Source organism: Leucoraja erinacea, chromosome 15, assembly GCF_028641065.1.
Source record: "Leucoraja erinacea ecotype New England chromosome 15, Leri_hhj_1, whole genome shotgun sequence".
NCBI lineage: Eukaryota > Metazoa > Chordata > Chondrichthyes > Rajiformes > Rajidae > Leucoraja > Leucoraja erinaceus.
Window position 1 is genome coordinate 13,894,515 of NC_073391.1, and position 16,349 is coordinate 13,910,863.

Sequence of the window (16,349 nt, forward strand, 5' to 3'; positions counted from 1 at the left end):
CGGGCCTGCAAGAGTAGAACAGTCAATTACCTTGATAATCTCGAGGAGCAACGTAGGGATGAGGTGTTCTGTAAGGCAGTGACATGGGGGAGAGTGCAGAGGAACAGACGGAAGAAAAAACAGAAGGAATTGAGAGCAGAAATCATCAAGCGACAGAATGACAAGGAGCATGCTCGGGACACGAATGAGAGGAAAAAACTAAGAAAAAAATTGAAAGAGACTGATTTAAACAGCATTCGCAGAGATTACTACTCCAAATGTGATGATCTACAGGACATTCGTAATGGGAAAGAAGTGTGCAGAAAGGCATGTCATGCATGGCTTGAAGAGCAAAAACTTGTAGTTTACAATGCCAAAATTGAAAAGTTGAGGAAAAACAAAGTGTACAGTTGCTTATTGGTTGCAATCTGAGGAGTATGATGATGCTACTGATTATGATATGCCAATGTACCAGCTAGCAACTGATCTTCTCCATAAAGACTTGGTCTTTTGCTAGAAATTGCGATTTCTTTACATGTCTGTTACGGACTTACAGCATATAATACAATAATATTAAAGTTCTGATCTTGAGAAAATCACATTTTTGAATTTTCAAGGCAGTCTGGATGATTATTACTATTTCCGTCACAACGGTCAATTTTGTAACTAGCTACAGTTAGGTAACTAACTAATTATATGCTTTAATTTCAGGTCATCCAAGTAAGATGTTTCATATTTGTTTCAGAATGCTTCAATCTATATTAACTGAAAATGTCATTCAGTTCTTTTAATTTTTAAGAAAGTTATGGGCTTTTGACTGTCCTCGATCACAGCTTTTGTGTTAAGTCAATGGAAAAGCAATAGGGACCAAGATGCTAATTTCTGAGTATGTAACTGACCATAACTTTTTTTAATACTGAAGATATGAAAGTGAATTAGGTATCAAATTAAAGTTATTTTTATGCTTTATCTGATGGGATAAATTACAGGCTTGATTTTTTTAAATCTCAAAATGTTGTAACAATCCTACTTCAGGCTGACACAAATCGAAACATAGAAACATAGAAAATAGGTGCAGGAGGAGGCCATTTGGCCCTTCGAGCCAGCACCGCCATTCATTGTGATCATGGCTGATCGTTCGCTATCAATAACCCATGCCTGCCTTCTCCCCATATCCCTGGACTCCATTAGCCCCAAGAGCTCTATCTAACTCTCTATTAAATCCTTCCAGTGACTTGGCCTCCACTGCCCTCTGTGGCAGGGAATTCCATAAATTCACAACTCTCTGGGTGAAAACGATTTTTCACACCTCGGTCTTAAATGACCTCCCCTTTATTCTAAGACTGTGGCCCCTGGTTCTGGACTCGCCCCACATTGGGAACATTTTCCCTTCATCTAGCTAGTCCAGTCCTTCTATAATTTTAAATGTTTCTATAAGATCCCCACTCATCACTTCTAAACTCCAGTGAATACAAACTTAATTTAGTTTACAAAAGTCAAATACTATATCTTAAGGAATTCAAATCACACTTGTCACTCAATTGGTTTATTATTCAAAAAGCTTGCATTTTCTATTCTATGACAATATGTTGTTTTACTTCTACCAGCATAGAAAATATCACCTCCACTAATCACCTCCCTAACATATGGATATATATTTCACTCAGACCAATAATCTAACAAACAGAACAAAGAGTACACATAATTCACTGATATATCAATTCTTTCAACAGTCAGACCTCGGTTTAAGATAATATTTTTTTACTTCTCACAAAGATATAATTAGCAGGTGTTATATCCCTGTACATAAACAATCCCAAATAAAGATTTTTTTTGCATTTAGTAACCTGGTATACTAATGAAATAAAGTGCAAAAAAAAAACTGAGAATGTATTTTGCTTTGGTTGAAGCCAGATACTTTGGGCACAGTGACAATATAGGCAGACAACTGGCTCAGTAAACCTCAAAGATGGATACCCGTAAAGTAAGCTTCTGTTATTCTTGGAAATGGGCCCATCTTCAATTGCCTACATGTCACTGATGAAGCATTAGCTGATTTTAAAAAATCCCTGAGAGTTGCTTTACCACTGAAATACAGCTAAATGATAGCTCTCCTTTCTTTATGAGCAACATACTATCTAGAATAAAAATAATTAGTTATTTTCTCTTGTACACCTTTTGAAATGTATAGTTTTTTATAATACATGAAATAATCCTCCATCTTTCAGCAGCGATGTAATATGTTGACAAATATAGAATCCTGGGTGGAAAATTTTATGAATTCCTATCATGGATTTTACTGAGGATGTCAATGAGGCACAGAGACTTTAAGATTTTGCCTTCCACCACAGTGAAGAGGTGTTTGGTGAACTCACTGTGGTGGATGTTAAACTTGTGTTGATTGTGTGTTTTTGTTATTTTTTAAATTATATGTATGACTGCAGGGAAACAAAATTTCGTTCAGACCGAAAGGTCTGAATGACAATAAACGAATCTAATCTAATGAAGACAAGATACAATATGGGGAAATATACATTGACATAAAAAAATTCACTATGTTGTTTGGTTCCATGCAGGTTATCTACTGTCATTTCTGTGGCACAATCGGTACTTGTGATCTTGTGACATTCATTTTGTCAGATGAAATGACAGATTGCTTTTCACCCGAATAATTGCTGAACTTATTTTCTGTTTCAGATGAAGCACATTTATTCACTTCAATGTGTTCAGCATCTCAAGCACTTAAATAGGTTTTACCTGCCAGGCTATGAGGTCTTTGAGCTTTTCAATCTTTTCATGGTCCTCGACGTGTTCCTGCATGTATTTTTCAGTGAAAAATGCCTAATTTTGAAAAGAAGCAAACAAGCAATTTTATTAAAAGCAACTAAAATCAATTTTTAAGCAATATTTCACAATAGAGACAGCATGTCTGGAAATGATACGATAATGATTGGGAATGTGTTGGGAATTGGGAATCAAACGTATTAGCATAACTGCAAGCATAAGTAAACACCCGTGAACTAACTTTCAAAGAGAATTAGGTACAAAGGAATAAGCACAGATTTGGTTAAGAATTGATTTATCCAAACCCGCTCTAAAATGGCATGCATGGTTAAAACAACAGAATTTTTTTTTTTATTGATAGGTATTTTGTGGTGGTGGTATTAAGGTTGAATTACTGATGAAGTATACGGAAGCCTAGTCTCCTATTGCAGCTGGTGCAATTTAAATCCAGATAATATTAGTAACAAAAATTATCTGATGAAAATCTCACCCAATTTACTAATGTCCTCAACTGGTTTGGGCTGTGAGCTACTGTAGAACCAGAAGTGTAACTGATTCTAAACTCAGAATGGTTAATAAGGACAATTATGGATAGATACGCTGGTGATGTTCATAGTGCATGAACAAAATACGTTTAACCCCCCCCCCCCCCCCGCCGTTTTCCCCAATTTAAAAAAAGTTTAGGAAAGGCAAAGTGGTTAAATTACCAGCCTAATAATCCAGAAGCTGGAGTTCAAATTCCACTAAAGCAGTTGTGGAATTTAAATACGTTGGTAATCTTGAATTTATTTTTCAAAAGACATGATAATTACAAAACCACCAAATTGTTATAAAAACATACAGGTGCACAACCTTTTATCCGGAGTTCCGGAAACCGAAAAACTCAGAAAACCGGCCATTTTTTCCAGGATGTCGTCTACACACCAAAGCTCGCGTTTGGTGCCAAATTTGACCCGAAACGACCCACGGTCAACCCAGGTCTGTACTACTGTAGCGGCTGCCTCCTCCCCGGAGATCGGGGAGACACTTAAACATCTGTAAATCATTGCTTAAATGTTAGTCAGTTAGTTTGGAGGGCTTTTATGTGAAGGGGGAGGGGAGGGGGGAGGGGAGGGGGGGGTGAGGTGAGGGGGGTGAAGGGGTAAACTTTAATTCTTAGTCCCCTACCTGGTCGGAGAGGCGGGGAGCGGTCAATGCCTTACCGGGTCGCCGTGCAGTAAGCTCCGCAGCGCTGTGGCCGCCAACTCCCAGCTGGGGCTGCGGGCGTCTGGCCGCGGGCGGCGCCGGTTGTAGCTCCGACCCCGGCAACTCTACCCCTGGCTGCGAGGCGCTCCAAATCCAGCGCCGCCCGCGGCCGGACGCCCGCAGCCCCAGCTCCGCGAATGTTGGGAGTCGGCGGCGTCGCAGTGCTGGGATACCAGCGGGGAGTGGGCAGTGCCTTACCGGGTCGCCGTGCAGTAAGCTCCGGAGCGCTGTGGCCGCCGACTCCCAACATTCGCGGAGCTGGGACTGCGGGCGTCCGGCCGCGGGCGGCGCTGGATTTGGAGCGCCTCGCAGCCAGGGGTAGAGTTGCCGGCAAAGATATAGCTATAGCTATAGGATCTTTGGTTGCCTGGGTCGGAGCTCCAACCGGCGCCGCCTGCGGCCCGGAGCCCCCAGCTCCGCGATGTTGGGAGTCGCCGACCAGGTAGGGGACTAAGAATTAAAGTTTCCCCCTTCACCCCCACCCCACCACCACCACCACATAAAATCCCTCCAAACTAACTGACTAACATTTATGCAATGATTTACAATGATTCCCCGGTCTCTGGGGAGGAGGTAGCCGCTCCAGACTTTTCAAGCTACCTACCTAATCTACGCTAAAAATCTTCCATTCGGAAATCCGAAAATGTCTGAAATCCGACAAGTGTCTGGTCCCAAGGCTTTCGGATAAAAGGTTGTGCACCTGTATTTGGTTCATTAACAACATTCTGACTAATATATGATTCTAATTGGTCTAGCAAAGATGATTAAGAAGTAACAAACGTTAACTCTGCATTTGGGTAAGAAAACAAATAAACACAGAAAACGTATTAAACAAACCTTTTCATAATTAGTGAAACCACCCATTACTGCAGGGTCCACAATTCCATTCAGCATCATGGAGAGTGGATTAATAGGTAAATTTGGATCGTTCATGTGCTGTTGAACCATGTTATTAATCTTCTCATTCGTTAACTGCATTGTTTCTATCGCATTCTCCAAAGGACTTATCTCAATCTGCAAGACAGAGAGTACATAACCACTACCCAATATATTCTGCTTTAAATAAGTATTTTCTTTAAAAGTTCTAAATGGAGACATAAGGCCACATTTGAAGTACTGCTGGTTGTCCTGCCGTACAAAGGATGTCAGGAACAGGAAAGAGTGTAACAAATATTTGAAAGGATGTTATTGGGTCTGGAGAGTTTGATGAGGAGAGATTGAATAGGCTGAGGGGTGACTTTATAGGTACATAAAATTATGAGGGGTTCAGACAATGCAAACTGCTGCAGTCTTTTTCCCATGGTAGGAGAGTTAAAAAAACTAGTGGACATAGTTTAGGCTGAGAGTGAGAAGATTAAAAGATACCTGAGGGGCAAATATTTTCCACATACATGGGATATGTGATGTGGGATTAACTTGGTTATGTAACATGGTTGACATGAACAAGTTGGGCTAAAAGGCCTACTTCTGTGACGGAGAGCTCTATGACTCCACAAATTCTCATATTGTACTATAAGGATCATTCTAAATATTTATGATTTCTTTAGGCAAGATATTTTTTGGTCATGTCTTTATCTTCTATCATGATTACAATTTACAAACTGGATACAAATGACTTCCAAACAAATGCCAGAAATGTTCTGTAATGTAATGAGATACAACAGTTTCAAACTATGTCAGTTCCAGAGGGTTATTTTCCTCAAAATAATTTTCTCTTAGAAGTTACCAAGCTAAGATTTGTGCCTGAAGGTATAATCAAGTGAGTTACATAACATTAAGCACATTAAAATGACTTAGTTTGCTTGAAGCAATGTTACAATATTGTTCCTTGAACCAATGAAAGTCATGCCATGGATAATCTAGGTTTTTGGATCTTAGGGTTATTCAACTCCACAATCAGGTTGCAACTGTTAAGATGCATCATACAAATCTCTAATTCTTCACCATAATCACATCATTAAATATTCCAGTGCGTACTGAATGAATAATAATACCATATTTATACTTCTCACAGAAACTTTGTGGGCTTGTGAGTGATGTTGAAGGCAGTAAGAGTTTGAAAAAGTGCAGAACCCTTCACTGAAAGTCCAAGGCTTCCGAATAGGACACATAATTAAGTATTGCAAAGGTAAATGTAGCATCTTTGATTTCTATCAGAAACTATTATTCAGTTACCAAGTCCATTTTCTCTCCAAGGCAACTCTCCAAAACTCTCTATGCAACCTTGGTGTAATTTATGATGCCCATTTGCGTTTTGGACCTCATGGCTGCGCTGTCTCATTGACTAATCAAGTCAACCTTTGTAATAACACCCAAATCCTTCTGAAGTTCTCATCCATGCTTTTAGCAATTCCAAATGTGATATTTTCAATGCACTATTTTAGCTGGACTCTCTATGAACACTATATGATCAAAATCACTGCTGGACATGCCCTAACCTGTACCAATCTGTCTGTCTGCTTACTGATCTAAATGATCTTAATAAACACTTTGTTTTTTTTAATTATCGTTTTTGCTTTTGAATACCTTCCATGACCTCCCTTTCCCTTAATATTTTTCAGCCGAGCAACTCTCTAAGATACGTGCAGCCCTCTAAATCTAGCATTTTGTTCATTTCCAAATATAATTAATCTGCTTTCCACACAGATTTAAACTCTGGAATTTCTTCCCTAAACCTTTTCACCTCTTTTCTTTCCTTCTTTAAAATACTTCTTAAAATGTACACTTTTGTCCAAATTTTTGTCATCTCTACAATGTGTGATATTCATCTTCGACATGAAAATGCAAGTGAATTTCCTTCTATACTTTGCTACATAAAAGGAAGGTGGTGTTGTTATACCTTGTTAACCAATAGCTAAACATTGGGGGTAGCTCCCATACATTCCGCATCAATACCTCCCGAGTTACAGTGAAAAGTCTCTGCAAGACACCATCACCAGCCTACTCAGAATGAATTGCTGCTGTCCACACCAGTCCAGTAGCACACTAGTGCAGCATCCTGCAGAACAAGATTCTGGCCCTCTTGAAGTAAAGGGAATATATCTTTGAGCCGAGTGATTACTGAACTTGAAATTTCAATCTTTCCATGCAACTAATCTCTAGTTACTCGCTGTTGAGAAAACACCGTTATTTCTATTCAGGGTCAAAGTGGACATAACCTTTCTACATTGAACACCATTTTCTCATTTTTTGTTCCTATTGAAACTTATTGCTCCCACCTGTACTATTTAGTTTGGCACCTAACAATCAACAAATCACGATACAGGTAGTTCTCCTATAACATGATAGTTGCATTCATGAGAAATCTTGTGCTATAGAAATACTGTAATAAAAACAATTGCGTCAATGGGGAAAAAGTGAAAAGTGAAACTGTTAGAGAGCTTCAGACAGAATTTTCAAAAATAAATGTATTTTTGTTATTGCAAACTAAAAATACTGATGGGTGTCAGTTACATTGTATAAGTATTGCATACGTGTCAAAGGTGATTTCTTGTCAATTTCAATGGCCGTCTTTGGTGAAAAAGACAGACTGTGTTCTTAAGAGACAATGGTACTTGAATACTGCAGGGAGGTTAAATGTATGTTTCTTTTCCCTTGTTGGCTTTTTTTTATATCAAGGTAGCTTTATTATCATGCTTGTCAATTTCCAAAGTTACTTTTCAGTAGTTCTCTAGTTCCCAATTAATATTGTGTTATAACCAATTCAGCCCGTGCAATACAAAGAGTGTTTCCTGATTCGTCAATCATATTATATCCAATTAGTTTTATGGAAATGCGCTATAGCGGAACTATCTGTATAGAGTTCCCAATATTCCTTGGTCATTTTAAAATATAATGAAAGTGTAGTTAAGACCTTGGATAACACCACGTCACAGTCTGCCAATATTTCTATATATTTGTAAGCAGACGTATATTTCTACTGTCTTCTATTCAATCATGAACAAAGCCAATAAATTGTCAGTAATTCCAAGCATTCAATTCCCACTGTTATTACTAATTTCTATTCTAATGTTCGGACATCTATATATTTAACATTCGGATTCCCTTAAATACAAGATTTACCTATTTTCAGACTCACCTGCTGATTCATCACCATTTAAAAAAAAAAATACTGAATCTAGCTGGTTTCATTACCAAGCTGGTATTTTTAAATTTTATTTCATTCATATCCTTTATTGTAAAGGCCAATACAAGATATCTGTACTTTCTTAAAATCCAATAACAATATCAAAGATATTGCTGAACGATGCTAATATTTGTAACATTTGAGAGTTGTATATAGTAGAGCACTATCATGAAGAGTCTGGGGTAAGCACAATAATTAGAGATTTGGGCGTGAAGTTATTGGTCATGGTTAGACAGATGGTGAGATTCTCACATGCCAATTTTAAATGTTACTGAGAAACTGACGATAGCAAGTCACATATTGCATTTGCAAAACTAGCTTGAAGTGTTTACAGATGGCTGACAAGATAGGAAAGTATAACATAATATTAGCCTCCTGCAAATGAGTCAACTGAAAAATGATGTCAAAAATGTTATCCTCACATATTGTTTAGTTAATTTAACCTTTTTTCTAACAAAAAAGTCTATCCATTTATCTATGCTGTTCTGCTCAAATTATGAATTGAAATGAGTACCAAGCGTAAGATTTTATTTCATTCAAGCGGCCAATCTCATAGCAATTTTTTTTAATACAATATCAAAGATATGCTGAACGATGCTAATATTTGTAACATTTGAGAGTTGTATATAGTAGAGCACTATCATGAAGAGTCTGGGGTAAGCACAATAATTAAAGATTTGGGCGTGAAGTTATTGGTCATGGTTAGACAGATGGTGAGATTCTCACATACCAATTTTAAATGTTACTGAGAAACTGACGATAGCAAGTCACATATTGCATTTGCAAAACTAGCTTGAAGTGTTTACAGATGGCTGACAAGATAGGAAAGTATAACATAATATTAGCCTCTTGCAAATGAGTCAACTGAAAAATGATGTCAAAAATGTTATCGTCACATATTGTTTAGTTAATTTAACCTTTTTTCTAACAAAAAAGTCTATCCATTTATCTATGCTGTTCTGCTCAAAAATATGTTTTAGTGTCTCATGTGGTGACTTGTCCTAAGTTCATAATTAGATGATCTCTATTATAACTACAAGCAAAAAACCAAAGACAAATTATATGAGAGGGATCCTTCTACTCAATAAATGAAATCAATGAGAGGGAGGACAAAAGGCCGGAAGCAAACAAATAATTCTTAGTCAAATCCATTCACACATACAGTACTATTAATGGTTACTGACATTTTACCACTGTGCAGTTGGCATTCCTATTTTCACTCTGAGCTGTCAACATCAGACAGGATTCACAGGTACAAACTGTTTAGATGCTAAAGTAAAATATTGCTATATCTGAGATTGAACTCCATTATATTATAACTCAAAAGAAAATGTTAACCCCTCCTTAATAAGTTCCTATCCTTTCATTATTTTTCCAATTACATATAAGAATATTTTTGTGGCATCAACAAGGTTCTCCAAAAAAGCTTTTGACCAATGGATTTAAACAGGGTAAGACAATGAACTGATTAATCATAGTTGCAAATTAATGAATTTTATTAATCCATCTCAAAGAAATCGTTCACAAAAATGGATCCCACAGAAACAAAAAAAAATATTCAACTACACTTTAATATCTAATATTTCAGTTAGCAGACCATTATAATGCTAAATATTAATTTGTGATTAGAAAGTGATCTCAACTTGTTCTTTAGCTTGGAGACACAGTGAGCTGCAGATGCTGGTTAACAAAAAAACACACCAACTGCTGAAGTACCTCAGTGGATCAGGCAGCATCTGTGGAGAACGGATGGGCGACATTTGGGGTTTGATGAAGTGTCCTGACCTGAAACGTCACTTATCCATGTTCCCCAGGGATGCTGCCTGGTCCACGGAGGTACTCTAGCCTATATATAAATACATCCTAAATACATCCCATATTGATCTTGTGTAAACCATGAACATGAAGAAGAGCATTTCAATAACTACAAGTATCAATAATCCAAAGATCAATCATCTCAGCTCCATTTTTGTTTCAAATGTCTTTTACGTCCATTTGCTCCATTACTACAGCTACCAGTCTGTTCAGCCATTCTCATATCTCTATTGTGGAAGCCTTATCTCCATTATAACCTTATGAACATACGAATAGACACATGGGCTAGGAGCAAGAGTTGGCCACAGCCTTTTAAGTCTGCTCTGCCATTCAATTATTTGACAGAGTGATACAGTGTGGAAACCGACCCTTCAGCCCAACTTGCCCATACCTGCCAACATATCCCGGCTATACTGGTCCCACCTGCCAGCATTTGGTCCATATCCCTTCAAACCTGTCCTATCCATGTACCCGTCTAACTGTTTCTTAAATGTTCCCTGCCTCAACTACCTCCTCTGGCAGCTTGTTCCATACATCCACCAGTTCCTTCCATATGCCTCATCTGTCTTAAATCAGTCACCATTTATTTTCATATAGTGATTATTAGTTCCAGATTTTCTCACAAGAGAAAACAATCTCTCCAAGACCACTCTGTCAAGTCTCTGTCTCTGAGCTTTAGTGCATCCTTTTGCATTAATTCCTGCAGTCTAGAACATGCTCGGTGGCACCGAGGAACTTCAATCCATTTATTAAACTGGAAGACCAAATATTCTGGGTAGACTAAAGTCAGTTTTCACCGTTAATGGTCTTCCACAGCACCACAGTCCCAGAACAGACTTGATCCAATTGCCAGCGATCTTAAACAGGATTGCCACTTCCCATTGTCTATACTAACCCCCCTTCGGATTGTCGATGATGGCGATGATACCTTGCGTCATGTATTCTGACATTCTGCCAACAGGAAGGATAGTGATACGCATCCAGGCCTACAGATCCTCAAAAAATCTAGCCAGTAAGCTGTTGTTATCAGGTGTTCTGTTCGTTTCGAGACATGGATAGAGCCTGGCAACTCCTCCATGGTCTGTGGCTGGCCTAGAACCTCTTGCGCCTTCATGAGAGAGGACACTCAGTCGTGGGATATTGTGCTGTCTGGGGCCTTTCTGTTATTCAGATGGATAGTTGCTACTGAACCATCTTTTGTAAGCCTATGGATCATGGAGCCAGCTCCCCGTGTAAACCCTTTAAAAAAGAAGCACAAGCATTTCTCATCTTGCTCCACAGAGCGGATACTGGATCCGAGGATAATCTTGGACAAAACAAAGGCGATAAGCAAAGCTTGCTCTCCCTTCAGTTCTTAGCATTCCTTCCTCACATATAACACCCTATATTATGTAAGGAGAAGATTCTACTAATTTGCCTGGTGTTGATGCAATTTCCACTAGTTCAGTCTTGCTTTCTACACACCTTTTAGCATGAAGACTCTCAATGTTCTCCCACCAATGCATCAGGGAGTCAAAGAGGGGCTTTGCAGCTCTCTAAGCTGTGTAATCTCTTTTTAGTTCCTTGGTGTTATCTGGGGTCAGCAGCTTGATTGACGTTCATTGCAGCCTAAAGGGCCTGTCCCACTTGGGCGTCATTTGGCGTCACGCAGATAGCACATGAAGATTTTGTACATCCCAAAATCCTAGGGCATCGCTCGCGACACTGCCAACGTCACCACGCACCATGCGCGCATAATGCGTACCACACGCGCATCACGTGCGCGGCATGATACGCGCGTCATGCATCGTGATGCATAAATGACGTTGTGTAAATTATGTGCAAATGACGCCCAAGTGGGACAGGCCCTTAGGTTTCTTTGGAACACTTTTAGCATCACTAAGGCCTCAGGTTGATATGCTGGACATATTTTGTTCATGCTGCCCCCATTGAGGTGAAAACAACACTTTGAATGTTATTTCCTTAACCTTTAATGATTGTTTTCAATTGAATTAAACTCTTTTGTTATATTAACCTTTTGTTACAATTAATCCATATACAATTGGTTCAATACCATGCATGACAATTAATTTAGATTGTTTAAATTTAAATTTGATGTAAAAAACAGAAAGCAATCTTAAAACTGCAGAAACTCTGGAATTATCACTGCAAAATGAGTACACAGACTTTTTTAATAGTCTAATTTAACAGACAAGTCCAAAAAAACCGGCAAAATAAATTCAATTAAATTAGCAATCAGCTCTGTCAGTTTTAGGTAATAATATCCATTCAAAATAAATTACTAATCATTGTAATACAGTTGTGTCCTGAGCAATCTTAAACAAGATGTTAAACAACATGATTTTGCATGCGTCATACTCATATATATCTGTTGACCAAACTGTCTATAAAGGTTGTAGAGAACAATTATATTCATTTTATCTGCAGGTTCAATTTGGAAGATAATTGATTATGGATATTATCAATCATGCTTACCATTGAGTCAGATTTCACTTCAAACCATCGCAGAATGCCAGGTAATTTATATGCTGTCACATAAGTGGTCCTTTCAATCCACATATTCTATGGAAACAATTTCAAGCAATTAGCCCATGCTCTGGAAAAACAAATCTTCTGAGACTCACTCGTCGACTTCTACATTTAAATCTATTCTATGCCAAACTGCACTAAACAACAGCACAATTTAAAAATATACTTGACTCTTGTTAATCATTATTCATAAACTCAAAAAAATGTACTTGCTGTATTAGTTTCTTTAGTGTCATGGTTGTCAGGATTTACAATGGTAGCAAGTTTTACTATTTGCAAACCACCACCATTGATATGCGTGCAAACGACTGTAAAGCCTTTTTTAACAAACACGATATTGCCAATGATTTGCGTAAAAATCTGGGCTGAACTGTACAAATTTTCTAGACTACGGAACACTTAAATAAACAAATATAACTAGAAAACTAATAGATGTTAAGTTGATTTAAAAATGCATCTAGGATAGGCGAAGCTTGCGTTATACTTGCGTTAAATACTGCAGTAAACAACAAATTTTGCCATTCATTTCATAATTTCTGACAGGTCTTCCCCGGGTTGCAACAAAGTTCCGTTCTCGAGAACAGTTCGTAATCTGAACAGCTCACGTCATAAATGCAGCGGTCCGGTAATATAATTAAATAAAAACAATGAGCAACCTAAACATAGAAACATAGAAATTAGGTGCAGGAGTAGGCCATTCGGCCCTTCGAGCCTGCACCGCCATTTAATATGATCATGGCTGATCATCCAACTCAGTATCCCGTACCTGCCTTCTCTCCATACCCTCTGATCCCCTTGGCCACAAGGGCCACATCTAACTCCCTCTTAAATATAGCCAATGAACTGGCCTCAACTACCCTCTGTGGCAGAGAGTTCCAGAGATTCACCACTCTCTGTGTGAAAAAAGTTCTCCTCATCTCGGTTTTAAAGGATTTCCCCCTTATCCTTAAGCTGTGACCCCTTGTCCTGGACTTCCCCAACATCGGGAACAATCTTCGTGCATCTAGCCTGTCCAACACCTTAAGAATTTTGTAAGTTTCTATAAGATCCCCTCTCAATCTCCTAAATTCTAGAGAGTATAAACCAAGTCTATCCAGTCTTTCTTCATAAGACAGTCCTGACATCCCAGGAATCAGTCTGGTGAACCTTCTCTGCACTCCCTCTATGGCAATAATGTCCTTCCTCAGATTTGGAGACCAAAACTGCACGCAATACTCCAGGTGTGGTCTCACCAAGACCCTGTAAGCCACAGGTAATTAAAGCAGCATGTTTTACTCAACCATTCAGATATTGCCATGATCTGAGTTCCTACAGGCAGAAGATGCCTGCAGCCCCAAATCTGCAGACAAATCTGCCGGTCTTGTAAACATTTATTGGACTACGGGCTATGCCATAGACATATGTGTTCTTAACAATCTTCTAAAGTTCTACACTGCTAACTTACAGTAGTATGGAAAATTAAATGAGACTTCACGGAAAATGAATAAGTTCTGAAGAACCGTAAATCAGAATGAAATTCATCAAACAACAATAATAGTAACACATTCCTTTTTCAGCTGAGGAATACATGCTAATACTGAAAACAAAATTAGAAAATTACCATTCCTTGGTATAGTTACATTGTTATTAAGTAAAGATTTTCTACAGCTGCAGTGCTCCTTTTTTGATTACATACATTTTGCCTTCTCTATTTAATATTTTCTCTGCTATTTAAAAAAAAGTTCTTCATATTGAGTACAGAAAGGATAAAACCAAGGATAAAGGTGTGAATTCAAGGATAAAGAGGGGAAACCAAGGATAAAGCAGGGAATTCAAGGATAAAAGAAGGAATTTATGCTTGAAGTTAGATGATGTGAGTGAGGTACTAAACAAGTACTTTGTATCTATATTCTGGAGCAGCATAAGGAGGACAGTGAGATCAGTGTGTGAAAGTACTAGTATGCTAAGGCAGTTTGAGATCAAGAAGGTGACAGTTTTGGGGATCTCGAAGACCATTAAGGTGGATAAATTCACAGGCTTGACAGGATGTATCCCAAGTTATAATGAGAGGCAACTTGGGCAACTTGGAGAGGGAAATTGCCTGGGGATTGATGAAGATCTTTTTATCTTCTCTAGCCAGAGGTAAGGTGCCGGAGGACTGAGAATATTGTTCCAATATTTAAGAAGGGAAGTAAAGACAATCCAGGAAATTATAAGCTGGTGAGTTTCACATCAGTGGCAGGGAAGTTTTTGGAGTGGATGCTTTTGGATAGTATTTACTCACATTTGGGAAAGAATGGGCTAATTAGGGAAAGTTAGTATGGCTTTTTAAGTGGCAAATCATGTCTTACAAACTTTTTTGAGGAGATAACAAAGGTGATCAATGCGATAAGACAGCGGATGTTGTGTACATGGATCTTAGTATTCATTTGATAAAGTTCTTTGTGTTAGGCTGATAGAGAAGATTAACATGCATGAGATATACAACATGCAAACTGGCCCTTCAGCTCATCGAGTCCACGCTGACCATCGATCACCTGTTCACAGTAGTCCTGATGTCTCATTTTCTCATCCACTTATTCGGGGCAATTTTACAGATGTTCAGTGACCTATGTCTAGGGTGTGGGAGGAAACTGCAGCACCCGGAGAAAGCTCCCGTGGTCACAGGGAGAACATGCAAACTCCACACAGGCAGCGCCCAAGGTCAGGGCCCAGTCTGGTGTTGTGAGGTAGCAGCTGCACCACTGTGCCGCACGGTGACCTGGGTCATTTGGATTCAGAACTGATTTACTCATGAAAAGACAGGGTTGTGGTGGAAGGGGGTTATTCCCAAAGGAGTTGGGACATATATACGATGGACATAAATGGGTTGTTTAGTAAATTTGCAGAAGATAACAAATTGGTGGAGTTGCAGATTGAGAGGCTGTCAACGTATACAGTATGGTACAGATCATACAGAAATGGGCAGAGAAATTGCAGATGGGGTTTAATCCAAGCAGGTGTGAGGCGCTGCCCTTTGGGAGGTCAAATGCAAGGGGAAGTTATATGGTTCATGGCAAGACCCTTAATAGCATTGATGTACAGAGGAATCTTATGGTCCAAGTCCACAGCTCCCTCAAAGTGGCAACACAAGTAGATAGAGTGGTAAATAATGCTGTGCTTGCCTTCATCAGTCGGGGCATTGAGTACAAGATTCAGGATGTCATATTGCATATTAAAGTACATTGGTTATGCTGCATTTGGAGTATTGTGTGTGGTTTTAGTCACCATTACAGGAATGATGTGGAGGCTTTGGAAAGGCTGCAGAAGAGGTTTACCAGAATGTGTCTGTTTTAGAGGGCATTATCCATATGGACAGGTTGGACAAACTTCGATTGTTTTTTTCTGGAACGTTGGAGGTTGAGGGGAGACCTGATAGAAGTATATTAAAATAATGAGAAGCATAGATAGGGTAAACAGTCAAAACCTTTTTTTTCTGGGTGGAAATATCAAATACTGGAGGACAAGTTTCAGTTAAGAGGGGCAACGTTTAAGAATTGTGGGGCAAGTATTTTACGCAGACACTGAATGGTGCCTGGAATGTACTACCAGAGGTGGTGGTGGAGTACTACCAGACGTGGCGATAGGAGCATTGAAGAGGCTTTTTCATAGGCACATGGATATGCAGGGGATGGAGGAATATGGATCACTTTCAGGCAGAGATTAGTTTAACTTGGCATCATGTTCTGCACGGACAGTGTGGACCGAAGGGCCTGTTCCTGTGCTTTACTATTTTACATTCTATGAAAGCAACCAGATGAGGCCAGAATTTAATTAAATCAGAAGACGCATTTGGTAATGAAGCTGCATTAGAATGGAAAGTGGTTGGTAGCAAAGAATAGCAATTAGTGCA

The 16,349-nt window shown here is 38.9% G+C and overlaps 1 protein-coding gene across 1 annotated transcript in view; it reads right to left on the minus strand.

Moving 5' to 3' along the window:
* The window catches only part of dock1 (dedicator of cytokinesis 1), a 443,854-nt gene that overhangs the window by 43,443 nt on the left and 384,062 nt on the right, over window positions 1-16,349 (minus strand). The window contains exons 44-46 of the mRNA XM_055646705.1: window positions 12,425-12,511; window positions 4,846-5,022; window positions 2,737-2,820 (exon numbers count right to left, since the gene is read on the minus strand). Coding sequence (XP_055502680.1) covers window positions 2,737-2,820; window positions 4,846-5,022; window positions 12,425-12,511 — 348 coding nt within the window. The remainder of the gene's footprint in view (window positions 1-2,736; window positions 2,821-4,845; window positions 5,023-12,424; window positions 12,512-16,349) is intronic.